The sequence below is a fragment of the Siniperca chuatsi genome, linkage group LG4 (assembly GCF_020085105.1).
Source record: "Siniperca chuatsi isolate FFG_IHB_CAS linkage group LG4, ASM2008510v1, whole genome shotgun sequence".
In the NCBI taxonomy this organism is placed as follows: domain Eukaryota; kingdom Metazoa; phylum Chordata; class Actinopteri; order Centrarchiformes; family Sinipercidae; genus Siniperca; species Siniperca chuatsi.
Window position 1 is genome coordinate 27,676,021 of NC_058045.1, and position 20,094 is coordinate 27,696,114.

Sequence of the window (20,094 nt, forward strand, 5' to 3'; positions counted from 1 at the left end):
GTGCTTTCTCTCAACTAATTACTGATGTGTTACACCACATGTTGATCATGGAGGACGCAAGTCAAACATCAGCCCTTTTCTTTCTTTATTTCACGTGGTCTATTTCTAGCCTCACCACCAGCCCATGATATCATTGTAACGCTTATTAAACAGTCTTGATGTAAATCAGATTATACCACAAACACCAGTAAACATGTTGTGACGTTGAGCTGCAGCGTCAGAACAGCTGTTTGTGGCACAGGAGAGCGGTGTTTGTTGAAAATAGTCAAATCTTCGTGGAAATTCCCTCATGGTGAGGAACACAGCAACTCCTTGATAGTAATATAATAGATAATTGGGAGTCTTTCAACATTTCCATGAAAATTTTAATTTTTGGAACAGCAAATGCAATTATTAGAATGCAGGGAGGCCTTAAATCCTTGTATTACAAGGATTTAATTTTTTCTTGGATCATGTTGTTTTTTTTTTTTCAAGTTTCAATCACATGCAAAAACATTTTCCATGTAAGAAAAGCACAACAACATGAAACATTTGTCATTCAGTTAATCTTACAGTATTAAAAAAAGTAGAAACATATGGCAACAATATAGAAAAAATAAAGATGAATACAAATAACCTAAATATGGAACATAAAAGAAAAATAACATATGGGGCTTCTGTTAACATAAACCACTGGATTTTAAGGCTGATCACAATATCAATATTTCAGCATTTGAGATTGATCAAATAATGCTATTTTACCCTTTATTAGTTTTTTAACTTAAATACATAATATTACCAAGCATATTTGCTAAGGATCACTTCCATTTGGTTATTAAAGATCAAAATAAAGGATCACTTCCATTTGATCAAAATATGAGTTTTTATATGGTTGTAAAATAAACTCGTCAGTGCTCTTTAGAAGACAAAGTATGTAAAGACGACGCTGTTTCTAAATGACCTCAAACATACATTTTCATTTCTGCACTGCAGTATCTTTTTACTTGTCGGCTATCATATTCGCTGATACAGATATATCTGTGATAACCTAAAAAATATCGGCCATGCAGATGTTATGGCCAGGCTATTTTCTAAAAGTTGTTTTGCTTTCGCAGTGCTCCTTGTCTTGCATAAAGAAGCTTGATCACTTATGTTACTTATGTTATGTTTGTGACTGCAGTAGCTTATGTATTCTGGTAAAAATGAAGCGTTCTTTGAATACAGTCTTATTGTATATACTGTATATACAGTGTGTGTGTGTGTATATATATATATGTACAGTTGGTTCTCCGTCTGTATTAAAAGCTTGTCACACAACAGACATCATATTATAAATATTCTCTGAAAAACAGGCCAAATCTAGCGGATGACTTATTACTTTTATTTCAGTAAAAGCAAGATTAACGTAAAACATGACTAAGAACAAACTGAGAATTGCTCTACACTGAAATTCTATTTAGCTGGATGATTTCTGCATGAAAAGTGGAGCTTGACCTAAACAAAAAGTGGAAAAGTTGACATTGTTAATTCATGAACATTGTTTCCACTTTAATCTACAGTATGTTTTTCACAGATGTACCATTTATCATAGTCATTGGGGGATTCCAGGCTATTTGGAGATACCACTCTCTTTTAATTGTAAAGGACATTTCTGATCTCCTTCTTGTCTTTCCTTTTATTTGCTATTTTTCTTTTCTTGTGTTGTCCATCGTGAATTTGCTAACATCAATTCTTTTTTGGTTTAGGAATCTAAAATGGTACAGTTGTGACTGCAAATCAGTACCTACCATGCTATTCACACTGTTCTTTTTATACAACTATAGACTGACTCACATTTTACATATTGTGATGTGTATTGCATCATGCTGTATAGTATAATCCTGAAAGATCACTTTATATTTTGATTGTGGGTCAAAATCATCAAATCCAGCCAAAACATGAAGGTTGTAACTTGAAAAGCAAAAAGCAGAGATAGCGTCAACATTTGTTTTGAGTTCATTAGCTTTTCTCTTCCAGGCAGTAACGTGGAGATGTTGATGTCGGGAGGCGCTCGCTGCTACAGCGTGATCATCGCCGCCATGGACGCCTTCCCTGAGGTGGAGGAGCTGCAGGAGACTGCCTGCTGCCTGTTCAGGAGGTTTACATCAGGTCAGACCCAGGGGTCAAATGTACAAAATTTCCACAGACTGAGCCAGATATTAACAACGTATATTAATGTATATGTCTCATTTTAATATTCCCCCTCCCACCTCCAGTAGAGTTTTTCAGTTGGTTTAATTTGTGGATAAGTTGAGTGTTTCTCCCACCACTTTTGTCCATTTGTCCAAGTTAAATAGATCCAAAGGTATTGGGTATTAGTATAAGAAACTTCCTTCTAACTTATTATAGTTATCTTTTTATTTCATAAATACTGTATGTTGTGCTAAAATCTTTTTGTAAGCAACAGTTTGGGTAGGATAGTATGGTTTGGTGGCCAGTTTAACTCCCTGGCCACTCCCTGTTGTTTTAGAACAAGTTGTATATATAACAGCTTCTTATTTCAAAATGTTAGAAATAAGCTAGTACATACATAATTAGCTGAATACTTACTTCTTTGGGGGATAAAAAATGTGTTTTGGTTGCATATTTCCGTAGTTTACTTCACTGGAACCAACACTTAAACATTCTCAGATGCAGGGCGCCCTGGTAGCTCACCTGGTAGAGCGTGCGCACCATGTTTTTAAAAAACAAACAAACTCTCAGATGCACTGTAAATGAATAACTTGTAACTTGGAGTATCTCATTTGTTGACAGTCTGTAATGATAACACTGTTTGTGAAATCAATGAATCATTACTATTAATACAGTGCAGTTTGGATTTTATTCATCCTGATAAGATAATGTGTTTGCTAGTTGACAGATTAAGATTAAAGAGGTCATTAGAGGCATTGGTTTAATCCAGGGTGCGCTCGTTTTGTGTCTCTCTTGTAGAGAGTTACTACAACATCCTGGTACTGAACGGTGTCCAGAGGGTCGCTGTGAGAGCCTGTCAAGCTTTCCCCAACAACGCCACCCTGCAAGCGGCCGCTCTCTCCTGCCTGGCTGACCTCAGTGAGGACGCACACTCATACATACTATATTTAACTCGTTTATTTATGTCCACACACAGATGGATTAGTGATGGAGACATCAGAACAATTGCTTGACTTCAACATCGTCACATAGCAGTGTTATACAAGAGAAGATCAATTATATGAGGGTACAAAAACCGCACATTCTCTATATATTGTGACTATGCAGACTGATTTCCTCAAGTCGTCAGCCATGTACCACCAGCTCATATTTTCCAGGGTGCTAAATATGAACATGAATAGCTGACAGCTGTTTCCAGGCTGTGCAGTAGACAGGGTACAAGTGAGACTGGTGCGACATTGGATTGGCAGGAGGCTGTAATCCTTTTTTGTGGCGTTTCAAGTCAGCATCATCAGACCTGTAGCAAACACCGTTGGTACTGCTAGTCAAAGTAGCTAGGAAGCTGATCGACTCATAAGTGTCAATTTGAACAAAAACTTAAATTACCTTAAATCAATTAATCATTTTTTATTTGTTAATTTATCCATCAATTTTCTGCCACTTATCTGGGTCCAGGTCGCGTTTATTGATTACTTATATTGCTAGGAATTATTGCTATATACAGCTTGAAAGTACTGACAAAATGTAATATAAATGTCAATAGAAACATGCACAAAATTAATCATTGTAGGCCCTGCTGTCCCTACTGGTTTTCCGTCATTCTTTGACCAGTATGACATGAAAAAGGTATTATATTGCTTTCTATGTGGTATTAAAAAAGCTTTAGATTTAATTTGGGTGAACAGTGCAGAATCCCTGAATAGAAGCCAAAAATTAAAAATTAATTAGGAAGTCTTCCTCCAGGTTTAAATCAAAAGTAGCAGCTCACCATCAAAACACACTTATCTCTTCTCCTTGTTTAAACCCTCGTGTAACATTTTTAATGTGATCATAAAATCTTTCACATAGTGTCACTTTTGATACTGCTGTTTTTATGTGTACATTGTTTATTAAAGTGAGGGCATTCAGGACTTTTATACTTTGCTTTAACTACAGTACTGTAACCTTATTCCCTTGTTATATTCAAATAAAAAGAGAATCAGTCACTGTTGGTAAGAACAGAAGACCTCATATAGCCAATGAATATAATTTAATGGTTAGATTAGATCTTGTACGGACCAGTAATTACACCATACTGTCTCCCTCTGTCAGCTGCAACCATCGTGAAGAACAAAGCGGTGGCCGAGCAGGGTCTGGAGGAAGGAGAGGAGGAGGAGAACAGGGGTAGGGAGGAGGTGGAGGACATGGGCCTGGGCTGGATGGAGGCCTGCTGTATGGCACTGGAGCTCCACGCTGCTGAGCCAGCTGTTCAGGTCAGTCCAACTTCTTCTGGCCCCCGAGCTACAGAAAATAATTAACATAGAATCATTTTTAAAAATCAAAGACTCTAACTTGTGTGAATCACTTCCGCTGCCTCAGGAAGCTGCAAGCTGGGCCATTCACAATCTGTTACTGCACGGAGCTGGAGTGAACCATTCAGAAGAGGAGCAGAACGAGAGGTACACCCTGAAACAATGAAATACCACCAACACATCTTCTACAGATGTTTAACACTGTTTGGCACTTGTTTGCGGCATTATTCACCCTGTAAGCACATATGCCAGATTGTGAAAGGTTAAAATGTCTGTAGTTGTCACATATGGAGACTTTCTTAGCAGAAAAGAAAAAGCCGAACAGAAAATAATGGTAAATTATCTGTGACCTCTATTAGAATCAAGAAAATAATTTAGTGTTGTGCAAGTCTTGCTATGCACGTCACGAGGGATGCTTAAGAAATGTATAAAAATGTATGATGAGAGAATGTGATGACAGTGGTTGTTTTCAGGACTCCTGTTCACAGACAGTTAATGGCGGCCATGCTGCTCCACTCCTCCTCTCCCAGTGTGTTTGAAGCTGCTACCAGTGCCATTGCCACGCTCATCACACACAACGGTGAGTCTTCACCAGTATAGAATGAAGTGGCTATACTTTATATTTTTGTCATAACAGTGTATCAAATGACAATGTGAAAACAATGTATGAAAGGTGAAAAGCCAGATAACAGAGCTAAGAGAGAGTGACTAGTGGACTTACATTCATCAGGTGGCCAGAAACACAACTCCAAATTAATGATCATGTTGCTCTATAAATAAGCAACTGTTTGCTAACAAGTTCACCCTATCAGCTTGAAAGGTTGATAGGGTGAAAATATGTCAATTTTGTGTTCACCACTTTCCACTGTCCCCAAATGGCAAAAAAAATAGTTATTGCAGGTTTAATATCCAATGTGCACAGATGGGACTAAGTGGAAAAACACACACATGCATGCTAACACTTAGTGCTTATGTAGAATTATGTTTCAACATCTACTTTGTATATTTGATAAAGTGTTATGTTATCTTCAACATGTTAGGCTGTTTGGCTGAAAAATTATTAGTAAAACTGGTACAGAAATAATTTCAGAGTAATTGCTGTGTAATATGATGAAATCTAGCGTGCAGTATGGATGATCCCGTCATCATCAATAAAACAGACAGTACAGAGTACTAGAAAGTTAATTCTAAAAGTGATTGCATATACTGTACGTTTCAGATTCAAAGTTTCAGTAGAGCTTTCTGAAAAACACTGATGTAGTAAAACCCTACTTATCTAATCTGTACAGGTTCAACTGTTTATAAATACAGTTTTTTGGCTCATACAGTGAATGTCTGCTTTTTTTGCAGGTAAAATGCGTTCTCTGCTGCTGTCCAGTGGCCTCCACGTCAACCTAGTGGAGATGATGAAGAGACATTCAACCTCAGCTGAAGTTTCCATCAGCGCCTGCAAACTGCTCAGCCTGCTCTTCCAGGGAAGGTGGGCACAAACACAGTTTCCATCCACAATATTTTCTCAAAATGTTCAAAATCAATGACATTCATATTTATTTTGGGAGTGAAACCTGTCTCTTATGTCTGTAGGACAGCCAGTCTAGATGAGTTGAACATGGCCATGAGTCAGATCCTCAGCACCATGAAGGTCCACAACTTCCAGCCAGAGGTCCAGCTGGAGGCTCTGCAGGCCAGCCTGGTCTTCCTCTGCCCAGGTACACTCAACTGTATTTTCTTATCTCATTTTGCCAACATATAAGTGCTCTTTCTGTGGTGTATATGCTCAGCCCAGAGGTGACCTGCCAATCAAATGTTGTGTGTAAGCTGATCTTTTTGGTTAGATTTCTTGTTGGTGAAGTTATTTTGGTGACAGCCATATATTTTTCTATTACTCCATTTCATGTGTCCATTTCTGCTCACGCTCTGCTTGTAGTGATGAACACACAGCGACTTATCACCACCACATGTACTGTCTGGTTCAGTCTCACCTCGTTTTCAGACAACAAGCTCTGATAAACGCACTGTACACTGCCTGCCCAGCAACATCAGACACAACAAAGTTAGCGACTAGCTGGTGAAGAAAGTGGAACATCTAGCAGCTAAATAAACAGATATTTTTCTCTGAATTTGGTGGAGCCCAAAAGAGAGCTAAAACAAGATAACTCTAGCTACTTTTCAGAAAGGTCAGGAGGAGTACTCTTCCGCTGCTCCCAGCACTGTACTTGTAACACTCCTAATTAGATTAGTGATTGATAACAGAGCAGTTGTGTCTGTATGTTTGCTTGCCTCTTTGTCTTCACTTGTTCCCTTTGTGTGTGTGAATTCCCAGACAGGAGTTTAAGGGAGCACGGCGTCTCGGTCGCAGATCCTGACATGGCCGACGTGTCGCTGAAGGTCCTGAAAAACCAGTGTGTGGTGGAAGGAGCTCACACCCTCTACCTGGAGGTTCTCAACAGGGTATGAACACACTGACTAACCCCAGAAAATCTCTCTAATTCTCTCCATTTTCTTTCAGTCTTATGTGATTACATTTCTAAGAAGTATTTTCCAATTACTGGTATGAATGAATGGTGAGTGGTTTTTCCCCTCATGTTATTCATGTTTGGTACCACTCTGCCTGAGAGTGGGATGGTAAACACGGACAAAAACAGTGTCAGTGCCAATGTTGACAGATGTGACATCTACATTTACTCAATGACTGACAGAAAAAAAATGTTTTATTTGACAATCTTTTTGTCAAAAACAAGAAAAGTCTTTAAGTCTTTACGTAGCTCTATATAATTTGCGCATTGTTATTCATGAATGGTAAAGCATGAAGTTAAAAGAATGATTAAAGGTGAGAGGGGCTATCTATCTGCTATTTTCATTATTCCAACAAAAATATTATCCATTTTATCTGTCTTGCAATGTGTAAATCTCAGACTTAGTAGAAGAGTCTTCCCATCTCATTAATCTCTTTTAATGATTACAAGTCAATTATCTGCTTTAGGTGAGTCAAAACAATTCTTTTTAAGATAGCAAGTGATTTACAGTTTGTGCTTGGTTGACAGAGTGAACCCTAAATCTTAAACTTCAGGTTGTTTTTCAAACGCTGTATAGTGCTTAACAATTTATATAAATTTATTATGAACACCCAGCAAATACGAATGCAGTCCAATACATCAGCCTTGCAATAAATCCTACCTTCATGAAAGCTGTAATGTTTTTGTTGTAATCTTATGGTCATGCATTATACTAAGATAGATTGTGGTAAAATGGTGATATTTATCAAGATGTTGAAGCATGCGTGTTGTGCACTGTATTTCTTTAACTGCTGTTTTTTTTGTTGCCCTGTAATAACCCACAGTACTAGAACATTGCTTTTTTTTTTTTACAACGATATTTGTTATTTATGCAGACACAGTATAAATAGCTTCAACCAGCATGATATTCAGTGCTGTTTGTATCTGTGTGCAGTTCATTAGCAGCTCGATCATACAGAAGTGTGGACTGAAGGTGCTCTCTGTTCTGGCTGACTGCTCCGGAGCAGTGGACTTGCTCTGCCAACAGGGGGCGATAGACACAGTGCTGCATACACTACAGATGTTCCCACAGGAACGAGGTATACTAACAGTATACTATTGTCTTTAATAGCCCATAGCCTAAATGAACCCAAATTAGATTATTGTTAGTTTCATCATTGCATTGGAGAGAGGAAAAACCAGCTAAACCTTGTCATAACATTGATTTGGAAATCATGTCTTAAACAGAATTCACAGCATTGTGTTACCTCTACACTGATAGTCAGGGCACCTATGGCTAATAAATTATTTAACTGACACAACAGTAATATGTCTTTCATTAGTCATTGCTCCTATCTGTCCCCCTCTTGAGGTTCGGTCTAGGAACCTTTGGAGGTACTTTAGTTGTAGTGAACGATAATTAGTTCCAGAAGAAAAGTAAAAGCAGCAGTGGTTACAGTACAGTGGTTGGATAGTGGAGTTAAAAAAACTCACTCATCTGAACATTTTAAATATTATGATTTCAGTATTAAAAATGACTAGCCGTGCTTTCACTAACTTCCCAACTTCTTCCAGAGATACACTACTGGGGTCTTACCCTGCTCAGCTACCTCGTATCCAAGAAGAAGCTGTCGAGGATGATCGTACCTGTTCTGGCCTCCGTTGTGGTCGCCTCTCTCATCCAGTACAAAGAAGACTCTGAGATGCTCCTGAAGGTGACCTGAGTGTTTTGCTTTGATAAAATGTGCTAAATCGGGTCCATAGATGTGCATTTTGTTTTTTATCAGGAAAAGTGTTGCAGTGACTTTTTCATTCTGTTTTTAAACACGATACAAGATAAATATTCGTTTCTCATCTTTTATCATCAAGTGCTTACACTGAAATTTCATTCTTGACAGCTTGTCAAGATTTAGCAGGTAGATGATTCGACACCACAACTCTCCACTGAAACTCATAGAAATTAAGTTATTTTAGAGTTAACAGCTCTTTGAAGCAGTGACCAACTCCAACATTTTGACTGCTGAGAATCATCACAAATTATGTTATGAATATCGTCACTGCCTCATCCTGCAGCCCTGCTTTAAACTTGAGTTCTTACCTTACAATTTTACATTGTTTCTCAGAATTAAAAACCAGCCAATAACTTCTGTTTACATACATTTGCTCGCTACTTTTCACATTTACAGTGGTAGTCCAACTAGCAGCTATCTGCTATCTGATGTAAAGCACTTTGAGGCAAATTTGTATATTGTTATTTTGGGTTATATACTGTAAGTAAAATTCACTTGACTTCTGTTACTGATGATAGTTTTGTGCTTATAAACTTGTGATCTGTCTCTGGTCGTGTGTCCCGCAGTGTTTTCAGGTGGCTTTGAGGATGCTGGACGCCTGTTCAGGAGCAGCTGCTGTACTGCAGAGAGAAGACTTTGACAGGCAGATCTTCCAACACCTCAGAGAGGAGACTCGTGACCAGAGCAACAACCCGGTGAGCTGGACACGACGAACCACAATTTACTCCTCTTTTTTTCAGTTTTTTTGGTTAGTCCTCTGCACCCTTGAAAACTCAATTCACAGATCAAGTTCCAGACAAGCAAATAAAATCAGAAAAGGTAATTCTATAAAAAAAAAACCTTTTGAAGAGTATTTATCTCTTAATTATTCTTTTCCAAAAGAACCAAGGCAGCATTTTCCCAGATTCTTGACTTTTCCAGTTTGATCTGCTGTCATAAAATGCACTTTAATTAAAAAAAATGATGTAACTACATGTACATGGAAATATCAAGTGTTTCAGTCTTAGTTTCGGTCTTCACATTCTGTGTATCAGCAGGCATGTTGAACCACAGGCCGTACTGTACACACAAGGGAACATACAATACAAAAGGACCATGCAGGACATACCAGACATGTTTGAATACTGTTCAGATTAGGCATGTAGGCCACTTGTCTACTACTTGTCTACTTCTTGGAAAGTTCTTAGAAAATGCCTTGCTAGAAAGAGTGGAAACCTTCACCATAAGTAAATAAAACAGATTTGTACAGGAACACTTTTGCCTTCTTTAACTTTCTCTTCTCCCTCTCTGTCTGCTGTCAGCTGCGTAAGTCGGTGTGCCTAGCTCTGTCTAAGATGTGGTGCGACTCAGAGCTACACTACAGCATGCTGGAAAAGGCCTGCGAGGACGGAGACACGACATTGGCAGAGTGTCTGATCGAGCTTGGCGCCGACATCAATAAGAAGACCAAAACAGAATCTCTCATCTACCAGGTCAGAGGCCACAAAACCTCACAGGCCAGGATTAGGGAAAATATTCAGTTGCTCATGTTTAATTTGTTGCCTTTTACCAGCAAAGGGAAGTTATGTTTTCACTCATGCCAGTCTTTGTTCATTTAGCATTTTATCTCAGAAAAGTCCAGAACAGAATTGGCCAAAATCTGATCTTGATCTGGAATGTGGACATTTTTAGCCACGCTATTGGCGTGGCTCTCTAGGAATGGCAGTGTTGGTTTGTCCTTTGGTCCAGACTGAAATGTCTGAAACTATTGGTGCCTAAGTACAGCCTCACAGAGCATGATTGTAGACACTTCTTGTTTGGACAATTTTTGGACTACAAACCTAGAAAAAATTCTTATTACATACTGCACAACATACTTAGAAACTCAGGGTAATGCTGAAATTAAAAGACCAATTAATCAGTCGATCAGCAGAATTAGGTTGTTTGTCATTTATTAAGTAGAAACACTAAACATTTCCTGGTTCCTGCTTCTCCACTGTGAGGATTTGCTGCATTTCATTTGATTATAAATTAATAATAGTAAATTTAATAATGAGTTGTTTTTTTTTCTACTGTTGGTGAGACAAAATAGGCAATTTAGATTTTCGAAATTTAGAAAACATTAATTAAAGCAATGGTAACTTGTAATGGACATTTGCCAATATTTGTAGATATTTTATAGACTAATAGATAATGCTGGGAATACAATACTTGAGTTTCAGTACAGATAACCATACCTGTCACCTTACTTTGACAATTTTTTTTTTTTTGTTTTGTTTTTTTACAAAACCCATTATAACAACTTTTCCTAAATAAAATAGTTTAAAATTGTCAAAATTCAGATTTGAATGAGGAAATATTTAATCAAAGTATAAGTAAACGAAACTATGAATGAGGCCAGACATTTGATGTCAGCTTTTGGTACTTGACAGTTGTCGATACTTGGTGCTGATGATACATTTCAAACTGTACCAAAAACAAATTCAGTTTCAATACTCAGCCCTACTAATAGATAGATTAATCAATAATTAGAATAATCATCAGTTCAGTCTCAATCATGGCCTCTGTGCTGTCTTTTTCAGGTGTGTGAGAGAGGCGGACCCCTTGAACTGGTGGAGCTTCTGCTCAGCCGAGGCGCCCACGATCAGCACCTCCGCAGGGCTCTGGCTGTGAGCGTGAAGCGGGACGACGGACCCACAGTCATTCAGCTGCTGGGCCGCCTGGGTCTGGACCTCAACAACAGTTCCCTCTGCCTTGGGGGCTTCAGGCTGGGTCGCCTAGACGCTGCCTGGCTCAGCCCCCTGCTGGCTGAAAGAGGCAGAACACACAGTCTCCATTACAACAGCAGTGAGGAAGAGTTGATGCTTTTTTTTTTTTCATAACTCTGGAAATTGATTGTCTTTTGGTTTTGGACAAAACAAGTAATTTGAAGACAAAGTTGTGATTTCATAATTTTCTGACATTTTCTAGACTAAACAGTTTATCAGTTATATTTGAAAAAAAAATATTGACAAATGGAATTAACATTTAGTTGCAGCCTAATCTTAATTTCTTTGTACCGTTTTCTGTCTTTAAGGTAAAGGTATGAGTTTGGCGAGGTACATTCAGTCCTTCCAGAGGTCCAAGAGTAGCGGTGGTCCTCTGAGATCTCTGGCCGACCCCTGTCTGACCTCTGGGTACATTTCTGAAGAGAGCGACGACTCCAGCTTCAGCTTTGTCTCCATGGACGACAGCCTATTTTTCAACGACGACATGGAGAGTGATGGTAAAGATGTTGGCTATAGCTAACCCCGCAGTGTGTTCATCAGACATTTATGCCACACAGAGAGCACAAGCAGGGGTTAAATTTAGTTGAAAGTAGCTGTTTGACCTATATAAATTAATATAATCCACTGTGGAGTTCCAACACAGGCAGCACACATACTTTATACATTTATTTACATTTTACAAGTGATAATCGGCACGCTTTGAAAATTAGATTACATGAAATAGGGAGCTGTAACAAATATTGTTCTAACATACCTGAACTAAAGTGCACCCCATATTGGAAAAACATGACATTTCTGATAATTAAATGTTGTTTACCTTCTGATGATAATGTCCTCACCTCTCATTGTGTGCTTTTCCTTTTGTAGGGAGTGATTCACTGTCAGGGGTTCTGTCTCCAAAGCCGCATAATAATTCGACAGAAGAGTTGTGGGGGGGGTCCTTCAAAGGGAAGCAGGGGCGTCGCAGACATGCCAGTGCAGAGGTAAAACCTCTTCATTAACATTTAGAATTGTTAATGAAGAGGTTTGTGATGTTTAGTACAGAATATTGTTTAATTGGACTGCATAATGACATTTATGCCTTGCAGTCCCTTTCTTAATAATAGTAGTAAATTAAATCCCACCCAAATGTACGCCTGTTTCCTCACTGTCAGTTCTTCTCTCTGTTGTCTGTGTTTTTTGTCCTTTTCCAGAGTGGTCAAACTGAGAATGAACACAGTGAGCATATACACAGGCGATATGGAAGGACTGGCTCGAGCCAAAAAGGTATCAGATTCAATTCACTTTAACTTTATTCCCATTCTGTCAAACACAGCTGCACAAAAACAAAACTTTGTTTGCTTTTCTGTTTGACGTGACCTACAAATGTTGATGGTTATGTAACTTTCATTGTCATATGTTAAAAAGGGAGCATATATATTTGATCAGTGACAGTTCGTTAACTGATGAAGCTTGCTGCCTGTCATTCAAACAATATCCAAAACTGATCTTATATACTGATCTACACTGCTACTGATTTTATGTCATGATATACACTGCTAAATAATAATATCAGTAGGGATTATATAATTTTATATAGTTATGAAATACTCTTCAAGTTAAAACAGTTGTGGGATGTGTTAAAGATAGAAAACGTTCAGACATTACTTAACTGTATCTGGACCTGGATCTTCTTCAAATAAACATAGTAACAGACAAACATAGCATACATGCGCCAGGTTATTTTCATTCAAGTTAAGTAAAATAGTTCATTAGAAAATAGCAAAAAGTTTCAATGCCCTCTTACAAGATTGACAAAATCCTTGAAAGAAGATTCGCACTGAAAACAAATCACATCTTCTTTGGTCCTTGGTTTAACTTCACAGCCTTTAAAAAAAATATATGTCTAAAGTTTAACAGGATACTTATTCTGTTAACTAAAAGACAAAAAACTGAGGCTAAAGTTAGGTGTAAGTTTCAAAACACGCTACTGTTTTTGCAGTAGCAAATCAGTTGGAAAATGCAAAAAGCTCCTTTTTTGTTTTTTAAAAGCTTCATCAGAGCAGCAGTGTCTTGTTATTGTACATCTTTCAACAGAGGCTCCAAACATCTTAAGTAATTTTGTAAATGTGAAAGCTCTTGACTTACGACACTCTTTCCATCAGATCTTAGTTAATGATTTGTCGCCTCCTCAGTACTTGGATCTGGTGAGAACTCTGCTGCTCTGCCAAAAGAGAGGGAGAGGATCCACCTGCTGGACCTGTCAGGTAACGAGTTGGACTCTCTGTCCTGTCTGATGGATGATAGCTTCGTCCAGCAGCAGCTGGGGCATCTCCTCCGCCTGGATCTGAGCCACAACAGTCTGTTGGAGTTTCCCTCAGCTCTTTGCCAGGTAATGCATCTTATCTGTGCACAATCACCAAGATATCAAACGATTAAAGGAAATGTAAGCTGAAGCTTTTTTTTTTGTTTTTGACTTGGCACAGAGTTTGAAGAGTCTGACTCGCCTGGACCTGCAAGGAAACCAGCTCCAGTCGCTGCCAGTGGAGCTGCTGTCTCTGCTTTCACTGAGCATGCTGAATGTCTCTCGTAACTGTGTGGGTCCCCTACTGACCTTTGACCCCTCTGTCACCTGCCCATCACTGCGGCAGCTAAATCTGTCTTTCAACAAAATCACAACATTCCCTCACGAGCTGGGCCGCGCCACGGATCAACTGGAGGAGCTGGTTATGGAAGGGTAGGCTGCTGGTTTGAATACTCAGATGAGCAGGGAAAGTGTGACTGTATACCACTCAAGTGTAGTTTTATAGTGTTTTATTCTTTTTGGGCACTTGTAGATATGAAGTTCTATGAAGAAACTGTTTTCATTTTGGCAGTTAGGAAGTGAATGCACTCACATTTATGTCACTTTCATTGTTTTGATGTGTTGATTGCTATCAAACCAAAACCACATAATACCATTTTTCTGGACTTCTGCATTTCAGAAAGAAGGAAATGTGGAAAATTTTGAAATTTGATTTCAACAATTTATTGCATAGCAGATAGCCGGGCACGTCTCCAGTGATTATGGGGTATTTCCTGAAATGGGCGACATTAATGGGTTATATAATGACATCTATTGATAAGGGTTTTGAAGTTGTGGCCTCTGACCTGAACTACCATATCAGTACAAAAATATGATTAGATTGTTGGCTGCTGTAAATCCAAATCATAGTAAACACTATTTAATTTTCTTAATGGGTCAGATTTCTCAGATACCTTTCTAAACAAATCACTGCTGTGCTGTACAAGTGACCAGAGTGATTACTAGAAGGCACTCAAAGAGCACACACCTCCACCAATGCTGCACAATCCTCTTTGTTATTTTAATGTAGAAAGTGTTTGATTTAATGATGGCCTGTGGTCTGACTTTTGAACAAATTTTGTTGAAGACAGTCAACATGTTTTTGAGATATTCTGCTCCCTAAACAAACAGACTAACAAACAGGATTTAAAACATAATAATTAGCATCTAATTCCACTCCACACAGTCATGCTTGGCATTTTAATGTGCTGGACAAATTTTGCCCTTTTGTAATTTTCATGTCAAATCAGGTTCCTCAGCAAAAACATTACTATGTTATTTTATGACAGTATCATGCATCCATATGTCTAGTTGCAGAATGTTTTTCTTCTTTCTCTTTTCAGTAACAGTATAACTGAGCTTTGTGTGCCTCTGTATCTGCCGGAGGTGAAGCTGCTTGACGTGAGCAAGAACAGCGTGGAGAATATTTCTCTAGACTTCCTGACCGGCTGCCCCAAACTGGAAACTTTCAATGTTTCCATGAACAAAATCTGTGAGTACTATCTGCTGATTATGAGATTCAAAATCCGCAATTGAAAAGTACTGTGCCTTCTTCATCTACCTACTGTGTACTCTGGAATACACTCAAGCATCACGTGACCCTGAATAAGATTATGTGGACAGACACAGATGCACAGGTTTCATTTCAAAACAGCATACAAAATATTTGAGAATATTTAAGCAAAACACATTAGAATCAGACTGTTCGCATATCTGTAATGGCATTATTATCCTTTAATTAAAACACCCCCATCAGATCAGTCCAGGTAATATTTTAACTATGAGAACACGCTGAAAAAAGAGGCAGCATGCCTTCAGCTTTTATCAAAATTGACAGTCAGAGATATCAGAGAGTGGAATGGATCCATATAATCTTGAGTTATTTAGTGTTGAATTTCAGGAAAGGATTTTTTTCCTCCAAAATGTACGATGAACAGTTGTTCTACATTTATATTTTGTGACGTGGAAACGCAAAAAGATTTTTACTGTCCTCTCCAGGTTCCCTGTCACACCTCCCGTTCAAGATCACGACACTGAAACTAGCAAACAACAACTTCACTTACATTCCTGAGGCTATACTTAATCTCCCAAAGTAAGTCAGATACTGAGCTAGTTTTCACATTTCCATATTTCTAATGTATACAATTTTGTGAACTATTGATGCTAACGCCTCAAAGCTAGATTTTTGGCTGTATGATAAAGATTTCATGCATCCCTCTAATAGTACAAACACTTAATTCTCATACTTCTATTTGTCCAGCTTGCGGTCAGTCGACATGAGAACCAACAACATTTCTGCTCTGCCTGGCCCAGGATTCTGGGAGTCCAGCAACCTCAGAGAGCTGATGTTCAGTCAGAACTGTATCAAAGCTCTGGATCTGAGTGGACCGAGCTACAAATGGGCCAGACTGGAGAAACTCCACCTGAGTGACAATAAGCTCACCGAGGTAAAGAATGATTTACCTTCCAAAAAAGTTTACATGATTTTCTTAGCTAACATGGGCCCTCATTTCATTGTTACTATTACTAGTCAGTGTTAAACTAATGAATGTTTTGAAAGTACAGTATATCCTGGTGTAAATGACAGAGCAAAGCAAATATATACCTTTGATGGTTGTATTATAGTGTATTATATTTTGATTTGCTTAGTACTTCTATTTCTGTGGGCATTGACGTGACAGTGAGCAGCTGTAATGAAAGAGTTTCCCCTCGGGGATCAATAAAGTATTTCTGATTCTGATTCTGTATCGTCTCTATTCAGATCCCTCCACAGATCGGCTTGTTGGAAGGCCTGACCTCCCTGGATGTGAGTCGTAACGCTAACCTGCGGTCCTTCCCTGATGAAATGGGGAAACTGAGCAGACTGTGGGACCTGCCACTGGACGGCCTTCGACTCCAGCTGGACCTCAAACTCATTGGCAGCAAGACCAAAGACATTGTCAGGTCAGGGGCTTTACAAACCTGAGGTGTTTTTTGTGAAGATATTAATATTAAATGCTCTTTGAATACCACCCCATCATTTGCAAAAGATATTTTCACCACATTTTTACGATCGCTCAGTCTTGAATTTGTAGAAGAAAAAATAAAATGAAATAAGTCTCATAATAAACAAGCTATAACTTTCCTCCACCCTCTCTCCCAGGTTCCTGCAGCAGCGGCTGAAGAAGGCAGTGCCGTACTACCGGATGAAGCTCATCGTGGTGGGGAATGCAGGCAGCGGGAAGACCACCCTGATCCAGCAGCTGATGAAGCTGAAGCGCTCCCAGTTGAACTCAAAGCGGACCGCTGTTGGCATTGATGTCCGGGACTGGACCATCAGGGAGCGGGACAAGAAGAAAATGGTGCTGAACGTCTGGGACTTCTCAGGTTGGCCCACATTTAATGCTGTTTAAAGTACACATGTCTTTTTGACATTGCTTTTGGGACAAATTGCCAAGTAACACAGCAACTCAAAAACATGAAGTCACGCATGGTACAGGGGCAGCAGGACCTGTTATCAGTCCTTACAGCAGGTTGCAGCTGCAGAGATGTATGTTAAACAGTGTACTAGATCATAGAATTGCAAATGTACTTTTTTCACATTCACAGCAAGTTCCTAGTGAAAAAGTGACAGTAATAAATGGATTTGCATTAAACTTTGTGAAACAGTTGTTCACCGGGCCAGGAAAAAAATGTTAGACTTTTGGTTAAAATCCATGAATGGAGATTTGGCGTTTCTTGGCTATGTCATAGCCTTAGTGATGATATGCACGCCACAGATTGACATGTAGTCCCATTTGTTTTTTTCGATATAGACCATACACGTCACTTTTCCATCTTGTCCATGTTCACAGATAAGTTACATTACATCATCTTGTCAGCTGCTGTAAGATTCATTTTCTCTAAATGTTGGTCTGATTTCTTAACCAACCAGATTACAATGGAGAATGTCAGTGCACTGAGAAGCTGTATGAACTGAAGCGAAGTTAAGTCCAAGCTATTATATATTCCCAGTACAAGTTAGCTCAGAAGTCACCAACAGTAGGTAGTTATTCTTAGAAGCAATGAAGCAAGATTATTATTATTACAGAGTAGGTACATAAGTCCTGTGTCTTAAGTCATGTATGTAAGACACTGATTGAAATATATCACGCATTTGAGAGAGGTATGTGGGTATATTATTCAGCTGGTGTGACGTAGTTTCACTCTCTGCTTCTTTACCCCACAGGTGGAGAGGAGTTCAGCGGCTCTCACCCTCACTTCCTGACTTCCAGAGCTCTCTACCTGGTGGTATACAACCTCAGCAAAGGAGCCAGTCAGGTGGACGCCCTCAAACCCTGGCTCTTCAACATCAAAGTGAGTCATAACCCAAAGATTCACATAGTCCTGATGAATAACTGTTGAGATCAGAGTGGAATTGAGTTGAGTTGGACACCACAATTTGTTGATTAATCCTTTTGAGCAATTTGTAAAGCATCACAATCAAGTGACTAAAGGGTTCAACAATATCAAGTTTTAAATTCTATTGGTAGAAGCTAAAATGTAATTATTTCTTAAGCAATTGTTTTAAGATATACTGTAAGTTGCTGATAACTGTTATATAGGATACAAAAATGTTATATGTGAAAGAGCATGAAAAAATGATGTTCATTCTTGGTATGTATGTGACAGTATACAGGTTGTATGTAGTTTTAAGTCAGCTTTGTTGTTTGCTATTAACATATGTTACACTAAATACTGAACACACTGGAAAAGTATCCACCTTACAAATTTAATTTAAATTTTCCCTTTTTTTAAAAAATAAGTAAAAATCACTTAGTGGTAATATTAATTATGTTTCAGTTGAAAATGACTTAATTCAACAATTTTCCTGAATCAGCATAATAGTCTGCATCATTTGAAAATATTATCACATAATTTTTTAAGCATCTCATAATGGAAATCACTGGCAGACTTATTTCACTTGTGTTAAGAGAAAAATGCTTAAAATCTTAAAAATAAGGCTGTTTTGGAAATCACAGCTAACTTTGAAATGTAAAAATATGTATGTGTAAATATTTTTTTCCCATCTTTTAAAAAATCCTTACACCTCTTTGCTTCAGGCTGTAGCTCCTCTGTCCCCGGTAATCCTGGTGGGAACCCACACAGATGTGAGCGAGGACCTGCAACTTCAGGCCTGCCTGACCAAGATCAGAGAGGAGCTGCTGAACCATCAGGGCTTCCCTGCCATCAGGGACTACCACATGGTCTCCGTCTGCGAGGACTCGGACACCATGACCAAGCTCCGCAAGGCCATTGCCAGGGAAGTCACCAGCTTCAAGGTAAAATGACACAAACAGCAGATTAAACCTTTCCTTTCCTTTCTTTAGCTCTCCTCTCTGTCCTCACCTTCTCATCTCCGCTCCGTTTCACAGATCCAGGGCCAGCCTGTGATGGGCCAGCTGGTTCCAGACAGCTACGTGGAGCTGGAGCGCCGGGTTCTGCAGGAGAGAACCAGGGTTCCCCCAGAGTTCCCCGTTCTCAGGCACAGGGAGCTGCTGCAGCTCATCCAGGAGAGTCAGCTGCAGCTGGAGGAAGCTGAGCTGCCCCACGCTGTCCACTTCCTCAGCGAAGCCGGTCAGTCGGGATCAGGGCCGCTTTAAAGAAAACCTGCTACATTCAACATCAAACAAGCCTTAAAACTTTTCTGAAAAAAAAGAAGGATGACCTTGATATACCTTTTAATTGAATATAGTGTCCTAATTTATCAATATCTCTCAACGCTCCTTCATCTTAGCATCAGCACTTACTGCACCATCGTGACAGTCACAGCTGTACCCACTTAATTGAATTATGCAGTGGTACATGTAGCAGGCAGACAACAGGATGACTCTGAGATGTGTGATTGTATGAATTTAAATCTTACTGTGCCTTCCCTATTGTAAGGTTGTGTAGTCCATTTCTCAGAAACGGGTATTCTACAACTCACATTTCAATGATTACTTTAATGTTTCAAATATTGTCTCAAGGATCAACAATATATCTGACCAAGCCTGGTTGTTTTTTTTTTGTTTCTTCCTCTGTCACTGAAGGGGTTTTACTGCACTTTGATGATCCTGCACTTCAGCTCCAAGACCTCTACTTCATCGACCCACAGTGGCTGTGCAACATCATCTCTCAGGTAGCCTCACCTGAACACACAGAGACAATCACACATGTGTCTTTGTTCAGGCTAACTGAGCTGATTCTGCTTGAAAACAAACTGATGAAGGCTTGAGGCTGATGAAAATAAGACAGCATCAAATATATTCTCACTTTTACTTTAGTGGACAATTGATT

General features: G+C 39.0%; 1 protein-coding gene across 5 annotated transcripts in view; it reads left to right on the forward strand.

Annotated features, from left to right (window-relative positions):
• The window catches only part of lrrk2 (leucine-rich repeat kinase 2), a 40,959-nt gene that overhangs the window by 7,737 nt on the left and 13,128 nt on the right, over positions 1-20,094 (forward strand). For all 5 annotated transcript variants that reach the window (XM_044192427.1, XM_044192423.1, XM_044192425.1 and 2 more), the window contains 27 exons: positions 1,996-2,127; positions 2,950-3,069; positions 4,243-4,403; positions 4,510-4,589; positions 4,916-5,022; positions 5,793-5,922; positions 6,027-6,151; positions 6,766-6,893; positions 7,893-8,037; positions 8,513-8,652; positions 9,294-9,422; positions 10,029-10,199; positions 11,289-11,553; positions 11,783-11,971; positions 12,342-12,457; positions 12,668-12,740; positions 13,649-13,845; positions 13,940-14,190; positions 15,141-15,289; positions 15,796-15,889; positions 16,058-16,244; positions 16,559-16,740; positions 16,940-17,163; positions 18,005-18,132; positions 18,879-19,097; positions 19,191-19,392; positions 19,848-19,936. In XM_044192427.1, coding sequence (XP_044048362.1) covers positions 1,996-2,127; positions 2,950-3,069; positions 4,243-4,403; positions 4,510-4,589; positions 4,916-5,022; positions 5,793-5,922; positions 6,027-6,151; positions 6,766-6,893; positions 7,893-8,037; positions 8,513-8,652; positions 9,294-9,422; positions 10,029-10,199; positions 11,289-11,553; positions 11,783-11,971; positions 12,342-12,457; positions 12,668-12,740; positions 13,649-13,845; positions 13,940-14,190; positions 15,141-15,289; positions 15,796-15,889; positions 16,058-16,244; positions 16,559-16,740; positions 16,940-17,163; positions 18,005-18,132; positions 18,879-19,097; positions 19,191-19,392; positions 19,848-19,936 — 4,133 coding nt within the window. The remainder of the gene's footprint in view (positions 1-1,995; positions 2,128-2,949; positions 3,070-4,242; positions 4,404-4,509; positions 4,590-4,915; positions 5,023-5,792; positions 5,923-6,026; positions 6,152-6,765; positions 6,894-7,892; positions 8,038-8,512; positions 8,653-9,293; positions 9,423-10,028; positions 10,200-11,288; positions 11,554-11,782; positions 11,972-12,341; positions 12,458-12,667; positions 12,741-13,648; positions 13,846-13,939; positions 14,191-15,140; positions 15,290-15,795; positions 15,890-16,057; positions 16,245-16,558; positions 16,741-16,939; positions 17,164-18,004; positions 18,133-18,878; positions 19,098-19,190; positions 19,393-19,847; positions 19,937-20,094) is intronic.